This window comes from Harmonia axyridis, chromosome 2, assembly GCF_914767665.1.
Source record: "Harmonia axyridis chromosome 2, icHarAxyr1.1, whole genome shotgun sequence".
NCBI classification, from domain to species: domain Eukaryota; kingdom Metazoa; phylum Arthropoda; class Insecta; order Coleoptera; family Coccinellidae; genus Harmonia; species Harmonia axyridis.
Window position 1 is genome coordinate 806,073 of NC_059502.1, and position 17,244 is coordinate 823,316.

General features: G+C 38.0%; 1 protein-coding gene across 5 annotated transcripts in view; it reads left to right on the forward strand.

Moving 5' to 3' along the window:
- Positions 1-17,244, forward strand: part of LOC123671947 (potassium voltage-gated channel protein Shaker) — a 204,283-nt gene that overhangs the window by 102,854 nt on the left and 84,185 nt on the right. Inside the window, exon 1 of one of the 5 annotated variants that reach the window (XM_045605856.1) lies at positions 12,890-12,930. The exons of the other annotated variants lie outside the window; for them this stretch is intronic. Within the exon in view, the coding sequence (XP_045461812.1) occupies positions 12,905-12,930 (26 nt within the window). The 5' untranslated portion in view covers positions 12,890-12,904. Of the gene's footprint in view, positions 1-12,889; positions 12,931-17,244 lie in introns of those variants that run through there. 5 annotated transcript variants of the gene reach the window in all.

Here is a 17,244-nt window from a genome sequence, read left to right on the forward strand (position 1 = left end):
AATAAGGTGACTCTACTATGGGCATTGTGGGGTTGAAGGAAATGAAAAAGCTGATGAACTCGCAGAAAGTGCATCAAGGTCAACACCTGCTGGACCTGAGCCTTTCTGTGGGATAGGAAAAGACCAATATAAAGCTGCGGTTCAGCTATGGGAGTTGAACAACAGGATAATCCACTGGACTAACACTCCTAGACTTGTTCAGGCAAAGAAATTCGTGAAGATTTCACCTACCTACGCCAAAAAGCTCCTGAAGCTGTCGCGAGGCGAGCTTCGGGTAATGGTGGGACTGCTGACGAGGCACTGTCGGTACAAACATCATTTGTACCGTATGGAAAAGTCAGCAGACGAGATTTGCAGGCTCTGTGGATCGGAAGCAGAAACAGCCGAACACTTGATATGCAAGTGTCCGGAGCTGGCTGGCCTAAGAACCATTCATATGGGTAAGCCGGTCCTGGATACCAGAGAGGTAACGGCCAAGGCCCCTAAGGAGGTTGTCAATTTTATTAACGTCGTTGACGACCTCCCTGGGTCCCTATGAATGAGTAGGGTAGTGAACAAAAGATCTGCATGGCCGCAGTTCCCGGAAGGCTTACCGAACCAAAACGACCCCAATTCAAATAATAATAATAATCACTTCATAAAGTTATGACCTGGTCTTATGAATCACCCTGTTAATCAGATCGCAGACATCCAAAAAATTTGTAACCTGTAACTTCTTCAAAGCCTACGCCATCGAATCTATTCTCATCCACCTGATGCTCTAAACTGAAATCATGTCAATACTCAATACCTTCAGAATACCCAAACACCCAAAGTCTTCAGAACCCTCCCTCCTTATCTTCCAACGAAGAATACATGTTTCACGTCAATCCACACAATGTCCCCAATGAGGACATGCCTTGGCTACAGATATTCCAACGTCATGTCGACGGAAACGACACACAAGAAACGAAATTAAATATCCCATTTACGTCATAATCTTCGAGCATAAAGGATTGAGCGAATTCTTGGTAGGCACACGATCTAGACCCATCGACGCTGTGATGCTGCATTGCAGCATTTCTGTTTTCTGCTCCACATTCTTCATCTCACGTCTGCATCAGCCCGCGTGTGATATATTACCCTCATTCCAATTTGGCGGCTGGGATATTTTCCTTACAAGAATTGCTACTCGATTTTTAGAACCTTCGCCATGCTTGGATTCGAAATGGAATTGTGGAATTTCGTGATGGACCACCGATATTAATTTGGGATGCTGTTATTGAAAATTTTCTTATTCTTCTTGAATTTTTTATGGTTCTGGTCGAGCTATGATTATGAAATTTAGCACAGAGATTCAACACATTTCATTTGGTTGCAAAATTTCATTTCTATCTTGTCTGTCATTATAAAGTGATAATTATACAAAATTTCAAACCCATAGGTAGATTTTGCCCAATAAAGAATAGTTATTTATAATACAAGTGCAGAAGGCATTGATATTCTTCCACGAGTTCAAAATTCAAAAACGAGCCACGAAGTGGCGAGTTTTGGAATGAACGAGTGGTAGAATGAGCCTTCTGTACGAGTATTATACATTATTTTCTCTAATTCATTGCATTTTTATTGATATTAATGAAATATTTCCATAAATATCATTTAGTGATTTTTGCATTGAAAAATGTTGGTTGGCAGAACAGATTTCTTTAAGGCAAATTGATGAATTGACAGATAAAGCCGTGGCGGAAAGTTCGGAGTACCAACATATAATAATGAAATATAACTATGAAAACTGTGCGTTTCTGATATATTCTCGCACGATTTTGTTCTACAAGATGTGGAAGAATGAACGGAATAACCACAGAATTAGAGAAAGTATATTATTACAATGATAATGAATGCAATATCCTAGCGCTCATTTTTCGTAATTGATTTCATAGGGTCATCTAATTTTTCCGAAAAAAAAAGGAAAAAACATTGCTGAGTATTATTTCAACAAGAACATGAGTGCTGGTGGCAACAGAAATCCGAGTCGAAGACGAGGATTTTTCCACCTGCACAAATGGTTTTTTTTAAATATTGCTTCGCATTGTGTTTTTTCAATTTTTCCCGATAATTTTGCATGACAGCGTGTAGTCATAAAAACTGCATGAGTTCCTTTTTTTTTGGAGAAAGAGCCCGACACCAAAGGTGGAGGGCTCTTTCTCCAAAAATGAAAATGAACTCATGCAGTTTTTCAAAGAAAACACGCTGGAATGCGAAATTATCCGGTAATTTTGATGCACGAGTGTAATTCGGGGTAATATTTTCCGAATAAACTGTTACATTACTTGTCAAACTGATGTAGAATCGAATTTCCATAGATTCAAACTGTGTAAGATGCATAGAAACTATGTATCTATGAACAGTGCAATTATCGCAGGGCTGTTTCGCTTCCTACAATGCAATTATCGCTGTAATTTTCGATAATTGTTCTCCATATACATAGAATTCTTGACAGGAGGGAAATATTCAAAGGTATTGTAATTTTTGGTGACAACAGCTATCAAGTTTTACTGCACGTGAACTCGAAAAAGCTCTTGACAGGTGCAGTCTTACAGTTTTTTCATCTAGAAACCATTTGTAATTCGGAATTAAGATGAGGGAAATAGTCGGAGTTATAATTCGGTACAAAAATCAATTGCTTTGACCCTTCTAGCTACAGAATATGTGTCAAAAATTGTCAATGCAAAAAAATGAGGGAAATAAAGTATAGAAATTCATTTCACGAAAACTTAATAATACATGAACATGATATTGGATACATGTAGTGCTTCGATGATACTGAATGTAATATTTTTTACCGCAAACTCAAAGCACCCATGGTTTCGAAGTTATGAATTTTTGATTAAATCATAATCACGCAATTCCCTTGGGTGAATGATGGCTCAAAAGCTAGGACACGAGTTCGTTATAAAACCCATATTTTTAATATTTTTTTTAGGCTCTCTTTCACCAGAAAACAATGAACCATAGTGTGAAATTTGAAATGGTTTTTACTGGTCCGGGGCTTCAACCGTTGGCATTCGATGAAAGTGAAAGGTGTCTCAAATAAAAATATGAAACCTAATTTATATGCATAGTTAGCTACGAAAAAGTATTCCAAACTATGACTACAGAAAACACCCTTCAACATCCCCCAAAATCCATCCCTCTCTCGTCCACTAACAGAGGAACCTCCCTCACCTACAACAACAGCATTCTGCAGCGATTTTCCACGGAAAATCATCGTTTCCTTCAACGGCCTTTCCCCAATTTCCACAACGACGCCTCTACGAACCTCGAACTTTGACGGTCGGCCTGCAGATGGCGCCACGCTGGTTTGCGCATATGGCGAAAGGGCCAAAGTGGGTCAATGGCACGGTTTCCCCATTTAATCAATTTCCTCGGACGTCTGACGTCGGTCGGACGCAGCCTGCTCGACGCCTCGGGCCTATTTTCGAGCGCTCGTTCACTCCGAACAGATCTCGCTATCCTTTCGTTACGATTTTCGAATTTTGGGCCGAGAGAGGTTTCAAACAATAAGGTTTGAGTCATTGGTGACGAATTCAATTCTGTCCGTCCGTAAACTTGATAATTCTTGAACGGAAGGACGGAGAAACAAGAAATTTCCAAGATAGGTTCGAATTTCGCAGTTGGGACCTTGGGTTCCATGAATTCGAGCATTTGAAATTTTATTTTCTTGGTAATTTTGAAAATGCGGATTCGTTAGAGATGAAAATTTTGTATTTGGTTGTAAGATGGCATTTTATGGAGCTTACAAAATTTCGAACTAATCACATCATTGGAATCGGAGAAAACTGAAAAAGATAGAGTTGAGATTTTGCTTTTATGTAAACTAACTGACAAAGAAACTGCAACACCCAGAAGGAGCTGTTTAAATTTTAAATTTTTTGAGGTGAATCATGGATAGTAGTAGAAGAAGTAAATGTTTGAAATTTGAAGAAAAAAACGAAGGAGATACAATTTTTTTCTAACACATTTGTTAATGATGTGTTTGTCCACCGCGATTATCTAACGGGTGTTAAACTTAACTTAAAGTATATAACTTTAAGTTGGCATTACTGTTCAAGATGTCGACCGATTTAACAGCTGTTGAGTGATTTATTCTCAGTTTGGTTTGGCAATTCATCGTGAATAGATTCACGCCTGAACAACGCTTGCAAAAAGTGTAATTCTATTTCGAAATGATTTTCATAAGCGAATATTGTTTAGCGATGAAGCGCACTTCTGGTTGAATGGCTACGTCAGCAAACAAAACTGTCGCATTTGGAGTGAAGCTAATCCTCAAGTGTATGTCGAAACACCGTTACATCCAGACAAACTTACTGTTTGGTGCGCTTATGGGCTGGTGGAATCATTGGTCCGTACTTCTTCAAAAACGATGATGGCCAGAACGTTACAGTCAGTGGTGATCGGTATAGAGCCATGATTACTAACTTTTTCATTCCTGAATTGAACAACCATGATTTCCAGGAGCTGTGGTTCCAACAAGACGGCGCAACATGTCACACAGCTCGTGCCACAATCGATTTATTGAAAGACACGTTTGGTGACCGCCTAATTTCACGTTTTGGACCTGTGAATTGGCCTCCAAGATCCTGTGATTTAACACCGCTAGACTACTTTCTGTGGGGCTATGTAAAGTCATTGGTCTATGCGGATAAGCCACAAACCCTCGACCATTTGGAAGACAACATTCGCCGTGTTATTGCCGATATACGGCCACAAATGTTGGAAAAAGTGATCGAAAATTGGACGTCCAGATTGGACTACATCCGAGCCAGCTGTGGCTGTCATATGCCAAAAATCATACTTAAAATGTAATGCCACAAGATTATCTTGCGGATAAATAAAATTCATGTCAATCGAATAATCCATCGTTGTTTAATTGCAATTTAAAGTTCTATAGCTCTAAAAAAACACCCTCCACAACCACCCCCCCTTTATCAAATCCAACAGCAACAGTTACAACCATCTACCCCATTTTTCACCTGGTGATTCTACCGCAACAGCGGAAACACGTTACATCGATTGCTCCCAAAACGTTTACAGCATTCATGAAATCACCTCCACGTGTTTGAACGGCCCTATGAAATGGCCATTGGATTCTGCATCTGTGTTTGTTGTCGCTGCGCCAACTGTGGCGCCCCCTTCTCTTCTATGTTTACCCTAATTTAGCGAGGCTGCGTCGCAAAACTTAACATCGGTTGTATGTATAGCGTCCCTTTGATCTCCAATTACTGATCTTCTGATGCGATATCACGAGATTGGTTAAGGTTTTTTTGGTCGTGGACCTGTAGTGAGCAATTAATTGACTCCATCAACCGATGCGATGATAGGGAATATGGAATTAGGAAAGGTTAGATTGAATATGGGGCGTCGATAAGCTTGAATACGTAATCTTTTGGAAATATGCTCTGATCATCCAAACAGTAAAGGGTTCAGTGGTTTCCATGTCTGATATGCAAAGTCTGCAAGTTTTATCTGGTCCTTTTTCATAGTTTCTCGGTTGTTCATTATTGCCTTCAATACTACCATACCTCAAGCATAGCCACTTGTTCCCAATTTAGCCAAGAAGTTACTCGAAGTGACTATTCTATGTTATTTTAAATCCCTTTTGAGCATATGCTGACAATTGGCAGTTATGCCTGCAACATAGAGACATCTGATGCCCTTATATCAGAAGATGCAAGGGTATGGAAAGACTCAATTTCAAACCTTATATCCTAATGCCAAAAAATGCTCTTCGTATTTAGATCATTCAATCATTCTGTGCACCAAGTTGATAACTGAGCCTTAAAATTCTGAATAATTGACTCGTAACAGAAATTATTCGCCACATCAGCCTGGACTTGTGAACCGAGCGCAGTAGAAACAACATTTTGAGACACAAATACTCGTATTCCTAAGCAAGATTGATGTTTTTATTTTTATTAAAGTTCTTCTCCTACTATCGGATCTAGTAGCAATGTAACAATTGTTGCCATGGAATGGAATAAAACTGTCAATACGGTTATTGTTCGGAGAGAAGTTGCAACTCCGATTACTCCCAGCGTTGAATCTGCATTTGTTACTGCCAATTGCACGTGCCTAATCGATAAATGCTGAGTGGGATATATCTAAATCTGATAATTGTTATGGTTGAATATTCGAATAATTGATGAATTAATTAATGATTTGAGAATCTACTAATCGTGCAGCTGAATACCTCTGAAATAATAACTGGTTCGAATTCAATTCAATCTCCAGCGATCCGTAAATGCAACTTTTGGAAAAGATATCCGGAGATTCGAATACGCCTGTTGAGTTTGTTTATGCCCAAATCCCAGCTTTCAGTTTAGGAGTTCGAGCCAATTGAGCCTAGAACTAAAAAAAAGAATTTCTGTTCAAATCAGTGTTAGTTGGATGAACAATTTACAGTGTTGTATCTTCAATGATGAAGATATAAAGTGAAAAGCCTAAACAGATCCAATACTGAAGGTTCATCAGGGTCAAAAAAACTTCTTAGAAAGTTTTGGAGTGCCAAAAAAACTCAACGAAATAGGCAAGAATAACAAAGTCTGTTAAGTATGGGTTCACAGTCACTCGGAAATTAAAGGAAATGAAGAATCCAAGACAATTCCCAGAAAAAGAGCATAACATTCTTCCATTGGCCCAGAACCTTTCTATGATATGGGTTAATGTACCTACAAGAGTTTCAGGAGAAGGTAGAAACAGAAAGGGAAACACTCTGGCGGAATCTTTTAAGGTTGGATCATGGAACATTTCAAAAAGTTTCTACCATTGTGGTACTGCAATATCTAATGAGTATTTAGATCTTAGCAAGAATATGCTACACCTCCTCACTGAATTCCTCACAGGGCATCGACACCTCAGGAAACGCCTCATGAAAATGAGTTTGTTAGAGAACAACGAGTGAAGATTCTGTGGGCAGAAGGAAGGAAAGCCTCAACTTGTAGAAGTAGAGAAAAAACTTCCTTGAATCGATCCTTGATACTGGAGTTCATTAGAACTCTGGAACTGAAAGACAAGCTTTTGATTACGACGACTAATGGCGAGAACAGCTTGCTCACGCAAGTCTGGGTATGTTCTTCCAGAGGGTGTTTTCTTGCTTCTAAGATCCCACTGCCGAATCGCCTCTCCTGTGCTTCTAAGCACACAAAAAGGTGTTACCCTTGATGCCTTGATGCCATCACCGCTTGCCATAGCAAGAAATGCTTTGAATGAAGACTTGTAGAAGTGCAGAAGAAACTTCATTAGAGCAATCTTTGATACTGGAGTTCATTAGAACTTTGAAACTGGAAAGAGAACTGTATAGACTACGATAACTAATGGCGAGAACAGCTGGCTTACGCAAGTATGGGTATGTTCCTCCAGAGGGTGTTTTCTTGCTTCTCAGATACTACTGCCGAATTGCCTCCCCGTGTGTTCTTTTCAAAGCACACAAGCAGGTGTTACCCTTGATGCCTTTTTCGAGGTTCATTGGATTTTTCATTGCCTTCAATACCACAGTGCTCACACCCTTAAGAAAGCTGTTGTTACCTTTAGCTTTGTGATAACAAGGCATTCTCAAACCAGCAGCTGACTCTGACGGTAAAAGATTTCAACCCCTCCTTGAACTCCTAATAGCGGAGCTCCGTCTAAGTGGAACCTCATCCTTCAATCTCGACATTCCCAAACATAACCTCAACCCTCTATCGACCCTTCGCCACCTTCCGATAAGCACCAAATTCCCGCACCGGAACTGACCCTCCCTCACCTCGATTTTCGAGCAGCTTCCGACGCTCTCTGACGTACGAGCGTATTAACTTGATGGGCGACGCCCCTCGTCGAACGGCGCGACGCGGGGGGGGCCTAAAACGAGATATGCAAATCGGCGTATTTTTAGATTGACGCGAGAACGTGCAAATATCGCGTGTCCGATGTATAGGAACATCGTTGCTGATGGCGAACCGTTAATACCATAATGGGTGGAGGGTAAGCGTTTTGATTTATGGCCCTCAGAACGATGTTTCCCGGTGAACGGTCCTAATTCGGATATATATACGGCGAGGTATCGGCCGTTTCGATACGTTGGCTATGGGTTTGGGCATCCCTGAAAGGGGTCGGTGTTCTATGTTAGCGGACGTTTCGGTTTTATTCAATGTTCGTGTTCTTCTTCTCACTGACAGGCATTCTCATCGGTTTTCCCCTATCTCTATATCTTTTCTCTGGACGTCTTAAGTATTGTTCTTTAATCCATCAGCAAGAGGTAGTTTTTAATCGAAAGTCCGAAGCCCATATCTTCGTCTTCACTTTCAGATTCCTCCTTTTTCTCTTCTTTCTTTGCCTCTGGAGCAGCTGCTACAGGGGTGGCAGATACTGCGGGAGAAACAGCAGCTGCAAACTTGCTGGAATACTTGATTGTCTCAGCTTCCTTCAATTCAACATCCGTAGCAGCAGCAATGGCAAGAAGGTTCTTGAATCCATTGGCAATGCTGTGTGGAGCAGAAGCCATAGTCGGATAGTTGATAGACAAAGAGACTGAAGCAATGGTACTAACTCCAGCCAAGAATTTCTCAATTGATTCTGAGGGTAGGACCGTTTACTATTAAGCCAAAGGTCAGGAGTTCGAATCTCGGACTGGGAGAGAAATTTTCGAGGTACTAGGAACCATACAACCATTTACTGTTGGGGAAAAGTTGTTGTTCCGGCATAGGTAATGGGATTCAGTCACAAAGCTTACACAAAACACAACTGGTTCTCCTAGCTCACACAAGCTCTTATGTTCTGAAAGATCTCATAGAGGTCCAGGAAAGTCTGTAGAAAACATAAAACATCCATCAGTAACCTAGATATATCTGATCACTGTTACCAGTCTTGTCTTCTGTAATCCTCTACAATTCTTCTGTCTTTAATATTTCATCAAATTAATTGTATAGGGCGATTGGCCAAGAAGTTGCCTTTAAGAACTGTGACCAGTTTGATCACCTTTTTTATGGTCTGCTTGATTATTCTCAAAGAGATCGTTCGCCATTCTCTCGAGTATTTGTATTTATTTGGTTTGATTCATTACATTCACACTTGTACTTACATTTGTTGAATGAAATAAGTCACATCTATCAATTGCTAAGCCATCGTATATGTCTGCAGCATTCAATTATTGGTTCAGCTGTGTTTTTTCAGCCTAACAAAGTCAGTCTTATCTAATGAGAGCCTCGTATCTAGTATTGTGACCGTGTATATCGCTGTGTGTATATCGCTTTTCTGTCAAATGGCTAGAGAGCAAATTTTCTTCTGAATGGAACTCAAGGAGTTATCTCAGGCAATCGAAGCTAGGGGGCATCCTGTATGACTGGTCTCAAAAACTCCTGGTCCTTGGGAGTACAAAACTTGGCCTAGTACTGATGGACCATCTGGTTGCCTTCAGCCGTTGGTGACGACAAAAAGCTTAGGTTATGGTATTTCATCTGCCACCCCAAACTAATTGTCTTTTCTGATGTATATTTTCAACTCTTCGACGCTACTTTTAGGACACATATGCAGATAGCTAAGAGTTTGCCTGCAAGATGAGGGTCTCTGTTTCAGAGAGATTGATAGTCTTAATTTGAACCAATGTACCTCTCTGATTATGATCCATATATGTACCAAATGTCAATATTTTTGAAGCCTTTTTAAAAATCGATTCCAGTGGGTGCTGTAAATTAAGTCTTCTATGGACTACCTCTTTTGTCGTATTTTCAACTTTGGTATACGAAATTCCATTTTTAATTGAAAATTCCATAATAGATTGCCTTTTCTTTCAGTTGTAAAAATCCTAAAACACACTCGAGATAAACTAGCGAAACGATACTTTGAAATGAGCTTCGTTTCCATATTACCTGACCAATAAAAATTTCCTCTAATTGCACTGGTTTATTTTTAGAAACACTAAACTATTTTCAGAACAAGTTATCCTCGTACATAAATCAAAGTAGAAAATACAAAGTTGATAGATGTATTGTTGATCTTTCAATATTCCGAGAAGAGCCTAATATTCAACGCATAAAATCCCGACTTCAAAAACAAATTCGAGACAAGTGTTATTGAAGAATCAATTTTTTTTTATTATTCACTAACGAATCTACCAGAACGAAACCTGCTCCTAGTATCCTATTGTGATGTTTGGTAGGTAGTGTTTTACTTTATGTGCGTTATTAATATCAGAGTTATAAAACTGCAGAAGTTTAGTCTTGATGTGTTTGGACCAAAGCCAAATGTCCCAGTTCTGTTCCTTCGATTCGAGATACGATGCAATCTACTGGACATAAAATCGCGGAAGCTTCATAAATGGAATATTCAAGATACAACTCACTCTCGTTCTGATACCACTTTTTAGCTCGATGCATTCTATACTCGCTTCTAAAGATCGGAGAATAAAGATATGCTATGTGAAAATTGATTTTTGTCTTCCTCGTGCTGCAATCTAGGAAGAGGAGAAGAATACAAAACGTGTTATTTCCGGAGATGAAAAACGTATTCAATATACAGGTTGTTTTGGAATTATGGGATCCTGCTTCCAGGGGCATGTTGGAGCTAAATTTTAAAATGAATTTTCGTATGAACATTGAGAAATATTGGAAAATAATAATTGTTGAATATAAATCATAAAACATCTGCATTTCCTTGAAGTATCTACGTATTTCAAATATTCATATAAACCAAGCATGAATTGGAGTAGAATAAATCTGAGAAATTAATTAACTAACGATTAAATATAAACAACTGACCGCTTCAGAATATTTTGGGGTAAACTGGAATGCTCAGAAACCCTTCATTATTGGAATTCTCCAAGTCCTTCAGTGTAATTATTTTACTACCTGCTCTAATTTATAGAGAAAATACACTGCGCAAAAAAATTAACGCACATTCTGAAAATCTCAATTTTAATTGAAAGTTTACTCTACATTGACTTTATAACTTATTTTTTACGTTGTCTCGGGAAGGTTTTAAACGAAACAAGACACATTAAATGAAAGAAAAATTCAGGATTTCACCGAATCTTATGTGAAAGAAGATAAATAAACAATTTTCAAAATACTGGAATGCTGATAAGTGATTTAATACTTGGTATTTCCACCCCTTGCGTTAATTACAGCTCGGCAACGACGGTTCATACTCAAAATGAGTGATCTTGAAATGTTCTGATCTAATCCTTTCCAGATTTCTCTGAGTTGGATTCCTAAGTCATTAAGAGTAGATGGATGATTTTCTGAACTTCTCAGCCTTCTATTGAGGTTGTCCCAAACCTGCTCAATCGGATTGAGATCTGGAATTCTTGCTGGCCATTCCATTAGAGAGACTTCAATCTCTTCAAGGTACTCCTGAACGATGCGCGCTCGATGGGGTCTGGCATTATCGTCAATAAAAATGAAATTTTCACCAATGTATGGGACAAATGGCACTACATGCTTTTCAAGAATGTTCCTTATATACCTATCAGCATTCATAGCTCCATTATCAACGACCACTAGGTCTGTGCGAGCAGTCAAAGATATTCCACTCCATACCATAATCGATCCTCCCCCGAAACCAGTGGTATTCAGGAAATTGCACTGAGCATATCTTTCATGTGGACGTCTGTATACAAGGGAACGTCGATCACAATGGTAGAGGCAGAATCTAGACCCATCTGTGAAGAGAACTTCTTCCCAATCAGCCTCTTCCCAATAGATATGCTCTCTCGCAAAATCCAAACGCGCCCTTCGATGGGCTGGGGTAAGAGCTGGGCCTCTTGCCGCGACACAAGGACTTAAATCATATTCTCTGAGGCGATTTCTTATTGTCTTAGTGCTAATTTGCACCCCGTGAGCTTGCTCAAGCTGATTTTGAAGGAGGCGAGCGGTTGCAAACCGTTGTCTCAACGAAGAAACTCTCAAGTAACGTTCTTGAATGGCAGTTGTTACCCGTGGTCTACCCTGTCCTGGTCTTGGGACATTCATACCTGTCTCCCTGAATCGCTGCAACATTCTGGACACACTTGTATGGGAAACTCCAAACCTTTCTGCAATTCTTGTGTATGTCCACCCTTCTTCTCGCAAAACTACCGCTTGGGCACATTCCTCTTGGGTCAAATTGCGTGTTTCGCGTTGCATAGCGATCGATTGTAGAAAATCAAACGAAAGAAAAACTATTGATCACTAGAATTGATCGAGAACAACTGATTTCAGAATGGAGCCAATACATTCAAAATCTGATAATCTCATCTTTTTTTATTCCTGCTGGGAAAAAATATCTGTATTGAAGAAAAACGTTGAAAGTGGATAACATATGCATGCATAATTCTGATAAAAATAATTATCATTGAGAACACCTTCAGTTGTAGAATAAATTTGAGATTTCCATGATGTGCGTTAATTTTTTTGCGCAGTGTATTTCAGACCCAAATTTAATTATTTTTTATAGTTGAAGTTAGTAGTGTAAGTAAAACAATATGTATTCATATCATGATGAATTTGTAGAAATCAATACAAAATATGACTTTGATCCTGAATAGAATTTCAGAAGTTGTAATAGAGAATTGCGTCTGCTAAGAAGAATTTGGCAAATTTCAAGTTTTCTTAGTGCTCTTTGTTGATGAAAAATACGTATCAACGAGCAATACAAATTCATCACTTCAAAGACTTTTTGACACAATATCGATCAGTCAAATGATGAATAATAAATAGGACATATCTATTTCAATAAATTATCATGAGATAATTGCTTTTTGAGGAGATAATTGGCCTCATACTCATTAGTACAGGATTTAATTTCATCACAGAGATTACGTTCCAATTAATAACATTAATAATCGTCAAAAATAAATTTGTTGTTGTATCGAACAGTATAGCATTTATATAGTTGTGAATGGGATCTGAAAAGAATGGGGGAAATGAAAATTATTAACATGTAAGGTTTTCCCACAAATAGGAAATCGATCTATGATTAATGAGAAAAAGTTTTTTCAAATATTGATAGATATCATATGCATGATTTTCATTGAGTTATGAATTTTCACAAAACAATAAATTAATGATTCTTCATCTTTAGTTCATGTTTAACTTATTACATTAAAGAGTTAATTGGTGAAGATACTTTCATCATAATATAAATAATAATGAAATTTTGACCATTGATCATCCAAAAAGCCCTCTCAAAGAGATCGTACAATTTTATTTAGTCGCACAACTGTATTCTATACTCACGCGGAGTTTCAACTTCTCCCAATATTCAGTTTATTCGCAGAGTATTTCATTTCTTGTGTTTTAAGACGAAGGTGTGGTTAATTCAGCTTGCAAGTTGAGAACCTTCATCCTAACTTATTTTGGAAGTAGCACACACACATATAACAAGAATCTGAGTAGGAAAACTTTTGTTTGAAATCTTTTCTTCAGTCCATAAGTCGACGTTTGTTGAAGATATTCTTCAGGAATCCAAGACAATACAATCATAAAATAAAAGCATCATAATCCTTTTTATTCTATAACTGTATTAGTTCAGAGTCCCAAGGAAGGTCCCAATCGAAGCACTTTTGGAGTAAAGAAGAAATTCCAAACAAGAGTTTCACATATATTTCTATTCCCGACCCCCATTTTGAAGTTGACTCATTTTTCATTTATTTTTTTTGTTTCAGGTAAGTTTTCCACTTGTCCAACCGCCAAGTTAGAAATTCATAAGCGTAAAGGATATCAGAAGGTAATTCAAAGCTGTAATAATAGATCGATAAGCAGAAATATCTCCACCATAAGTAGAAATAATGAGAATGGTTATTCCAAAGGACACTCCGAACATGAGTGCATAAGATAATTAATATGGTAGTTGCTTTCTATGTCACACAACAAGGATCATTGTCCTGTTGGTTATTTATGAGGGAGCGTTGCTGTTCGTTGTATATCATGTCATCGCGCAGACTAATCATAATATACAGGATGTCCCAAGTTCCAGTGCATATTAGAAATTTTGGGAAGAACTGGACCAATTTGAATTCTGAAAATTGAGGTAGTGATATTATTCGATATTTTCAAGCTAAAATATTATTTAGCTATTTATATTTTGCCCAAGGGCATAATATTGTCAATATTGACTTGATTAAGCAATAAATCAAAATAGCAATCTGGTATGACATGGAAATAATTCAAAATTCAGTTGTAATCAGCTTCAACAAGATCGAGTATCAACCTTTTCGAAACAACCTTCTTCTTTTAAAGGAAAACGTTGAACCTCATGACGCAACAATGACCTACCTAAACAAGATTTATGAGCTTTGCTATAGAACTCCATTACAACCACTTCATTCCCTGACATTTCGCCAGCCTGTTTTTGTTTCTTGATAAGTGCAAGAGAGTGAGACAGATCCAATGTCAATATCAAGGTTTGACATAACAGATACGTCTGATATGGTTATTTAAAATCGTCAATATTCACAGTTACGTCCTAAAGAAATTATTTTTATACATATTTGTTAAAGCTGAGTGAGTGCGATGTTGATAGCTTTGGCAAATTTCAAAGTTTATAAATGATTGAGAATAATTCTGATGATTCTCAATACTTGGGAGTTCAAACTATTACTAAACATACTATGGATATTTCAATCAGGTGTATCTCAAACTACGAGTTTCAATCGAGTTGAAATTTTGCGTGCATAATGGAGTATTACTTCTAGCCAAATGTGGATATTGCAAACTATTTTTTTTTGTTCAGGAAGGTTGATAAAATGTTTAAAATTCAAACATATATCTGACTTTAACGGGAAACATTTCTTTCAAATTCTTGTAACTTCTGAACGAAAACGAATTGGACAATGTTTAGAATGAGTGCATTCGTCAAAAATTGTCATGAACCTAATTGAACACCCTGCATACACAGGGTGTTCCTCAATTAGAGGTACAAAAAAATGACAGATTTCTTGGATAATTTTAATAAAAAAAGGCCCATAAACATTGGACCGCAAATAATTTGTTTTCAAGATACAGGGTGTTGAAGATGAAGTTTGATTTTTTTCAAGTTTGTTTTTATAGTACCTTCCTCTTACAAGATATTCAACTTAAATTTGGCATAGGTAATCCAATTTGAAGTTTGTATGTGATTTGCCAATTCTAAATGCAAATATCTACAGGGTGATATTTTTTTCTGGAACAGTGCCCGCTTGATTCTTCCAGAACTTATTTTTGGTGGACCACTGATAATTTAAAAAATATGAGTATAAAGTTCGGTCTAGTACATATTTCATTTTCTTGTAGTTTTGTCGTATCTGCTATTGATATCGAAAAAAAATTCAAACAATTGTCCAGTAATACTCAGGGAAATCCAAATTATCATGAAGATCCAGTTAGTAAACTGTGATGAATGAATAAATTATAAGTTTTTGGCATATACCCAATCTATAGCCGAAGATTAATAAAGATTCGATAAACTGGTATAATTGTCACAAACAGTAAGACTACAAAAAATTCCCTGTATTTCGAAAAAAAAGCGTTTGTGGGCCCATGTTCAAAGGACTTTGTTTCTTCAAATTATTCAAGAAATCTCACATTTTCCTTTGTACTTCCAATTTAGGAACACCCTGTATAGTTATGAGGTCTCCAAAAGTTCGAGTATCTCATGAATAAACAAGCGCTAAAAAGCTTCTGACTTCACAACAGTGATTTCCTTATTTTTTCCATATCATAGAATAAGTAAGTGAATTATTGACATTCTGGGACCCCCTGTATAAACATTCCGTCGAAATAATAGTTCCCCCCAAAATCCGAACCATCTGATTCGAAAACGACCGAAATCCACGAATCAAAAACTTTCCAACAACAATATCCGATCGCCCTAATAGAAACGACCCCTCTGCCCCCTCTGCTCGGGCGTCCCGACGTCCGTCGCCGTCGAAAATATCCCTGTGGCCGGCGTCCCGGATGACGAACGGCCGAAAACACCGTGAAATACGGCCCGTCGAAGGGGGAACGTCGGCGTCCGTGGCGTCGTCCCAGAGATGGGGACGCCGGTCCCAGTATCCCGAGCGTCGAGCGTACGCCGCCTCCAGTCTGAACCGCTCCAGCGTCCTGAGCCGTGCCACGGCCCGATCACTCCGCTGGCTCACGTGCTTTTCGCGAAAGTTTACGGAAGGCTTCCACACGCCCCCTTGGGGGTCCCCGGCTGTGCGAGGTTAGGTGCGATGTTCGTCGTTTTAAGATGCTGACGAAGAATTTGTGGTTTTTTTCGCGGACTTTGAGATGTTGTTGTTTTGACAGTTGAGGATTTTCTGGGTTTGAATTCGTGGTACGCGATGTTTTGCAGGTTATGTTGGGAAAGATGTGAATTTCGGAAAGTTTTTCTCGATGATCTCTGAGCTTAGAGAAAACGTAAGGTTCAGGTTTATCTATATCTCAATTATATAAGAAAAAACTTTGTTATCAACTTTCCGATGACATTCTAAAAATTAATTCACTGCATAATTTTCACCGCATTATACCAGTTTCTGAATCATACTTCACATAAGAAAGTTCAGAATTTTTACTGTTACAAATTTTAATAATCTACCAAAATGCATTCGTTTGATTACTATAATATGATTCCCTCGATTGAATTAAGTGATTGGGATTTTGTTCCTTGAATGCTTTACGTACATCTTTGATTTCGTACAAAAGTGTCTTGTTACCTGGACATCTGAAGATTTTTCGTTTTTGTTATTATCATCTTACAGACCCCAACTTCAGATAAAGTTAACAGAATTTGTTATTCAATGAGCCTGTTTTAAGAGCAGTATTCAAAAGAAAATTCTCTGAACTCTCAAATATCTGTGTTCTTCGAAATAACTTCCAAATATCTGGGGTACCAAATATTAGTTTCCTGTATTTTTTTTTGGGGGGGGAAAGTGCCAATATATCGGATATTTTTCGAATGAATTGTATATTCAATATATTCAAATATATCTAAAATACCTACCATAAGTCATTCAGATACCTAACCTGGTATCTAAATGTTAAGATCCACTCTATTCATAAAGTAACTGAAAAAAGCATCTTAAAGTATATGAATTCCTTCTTCAAAAGAGTAACTGAAGTGCAAAATAAATTAGGATATTTTTTCAAAAAGTAACCCATCTTGTAATTAGATTCCTCTCGAAAGTATCTGTGATAGATCTGTTAAAGGTATTGTCGAATTTCTTATAGTCATTACGTCGACACAATTGTTCTTTTTCAACATTGGCATAACTACGTACATCCTGAAAAGTGA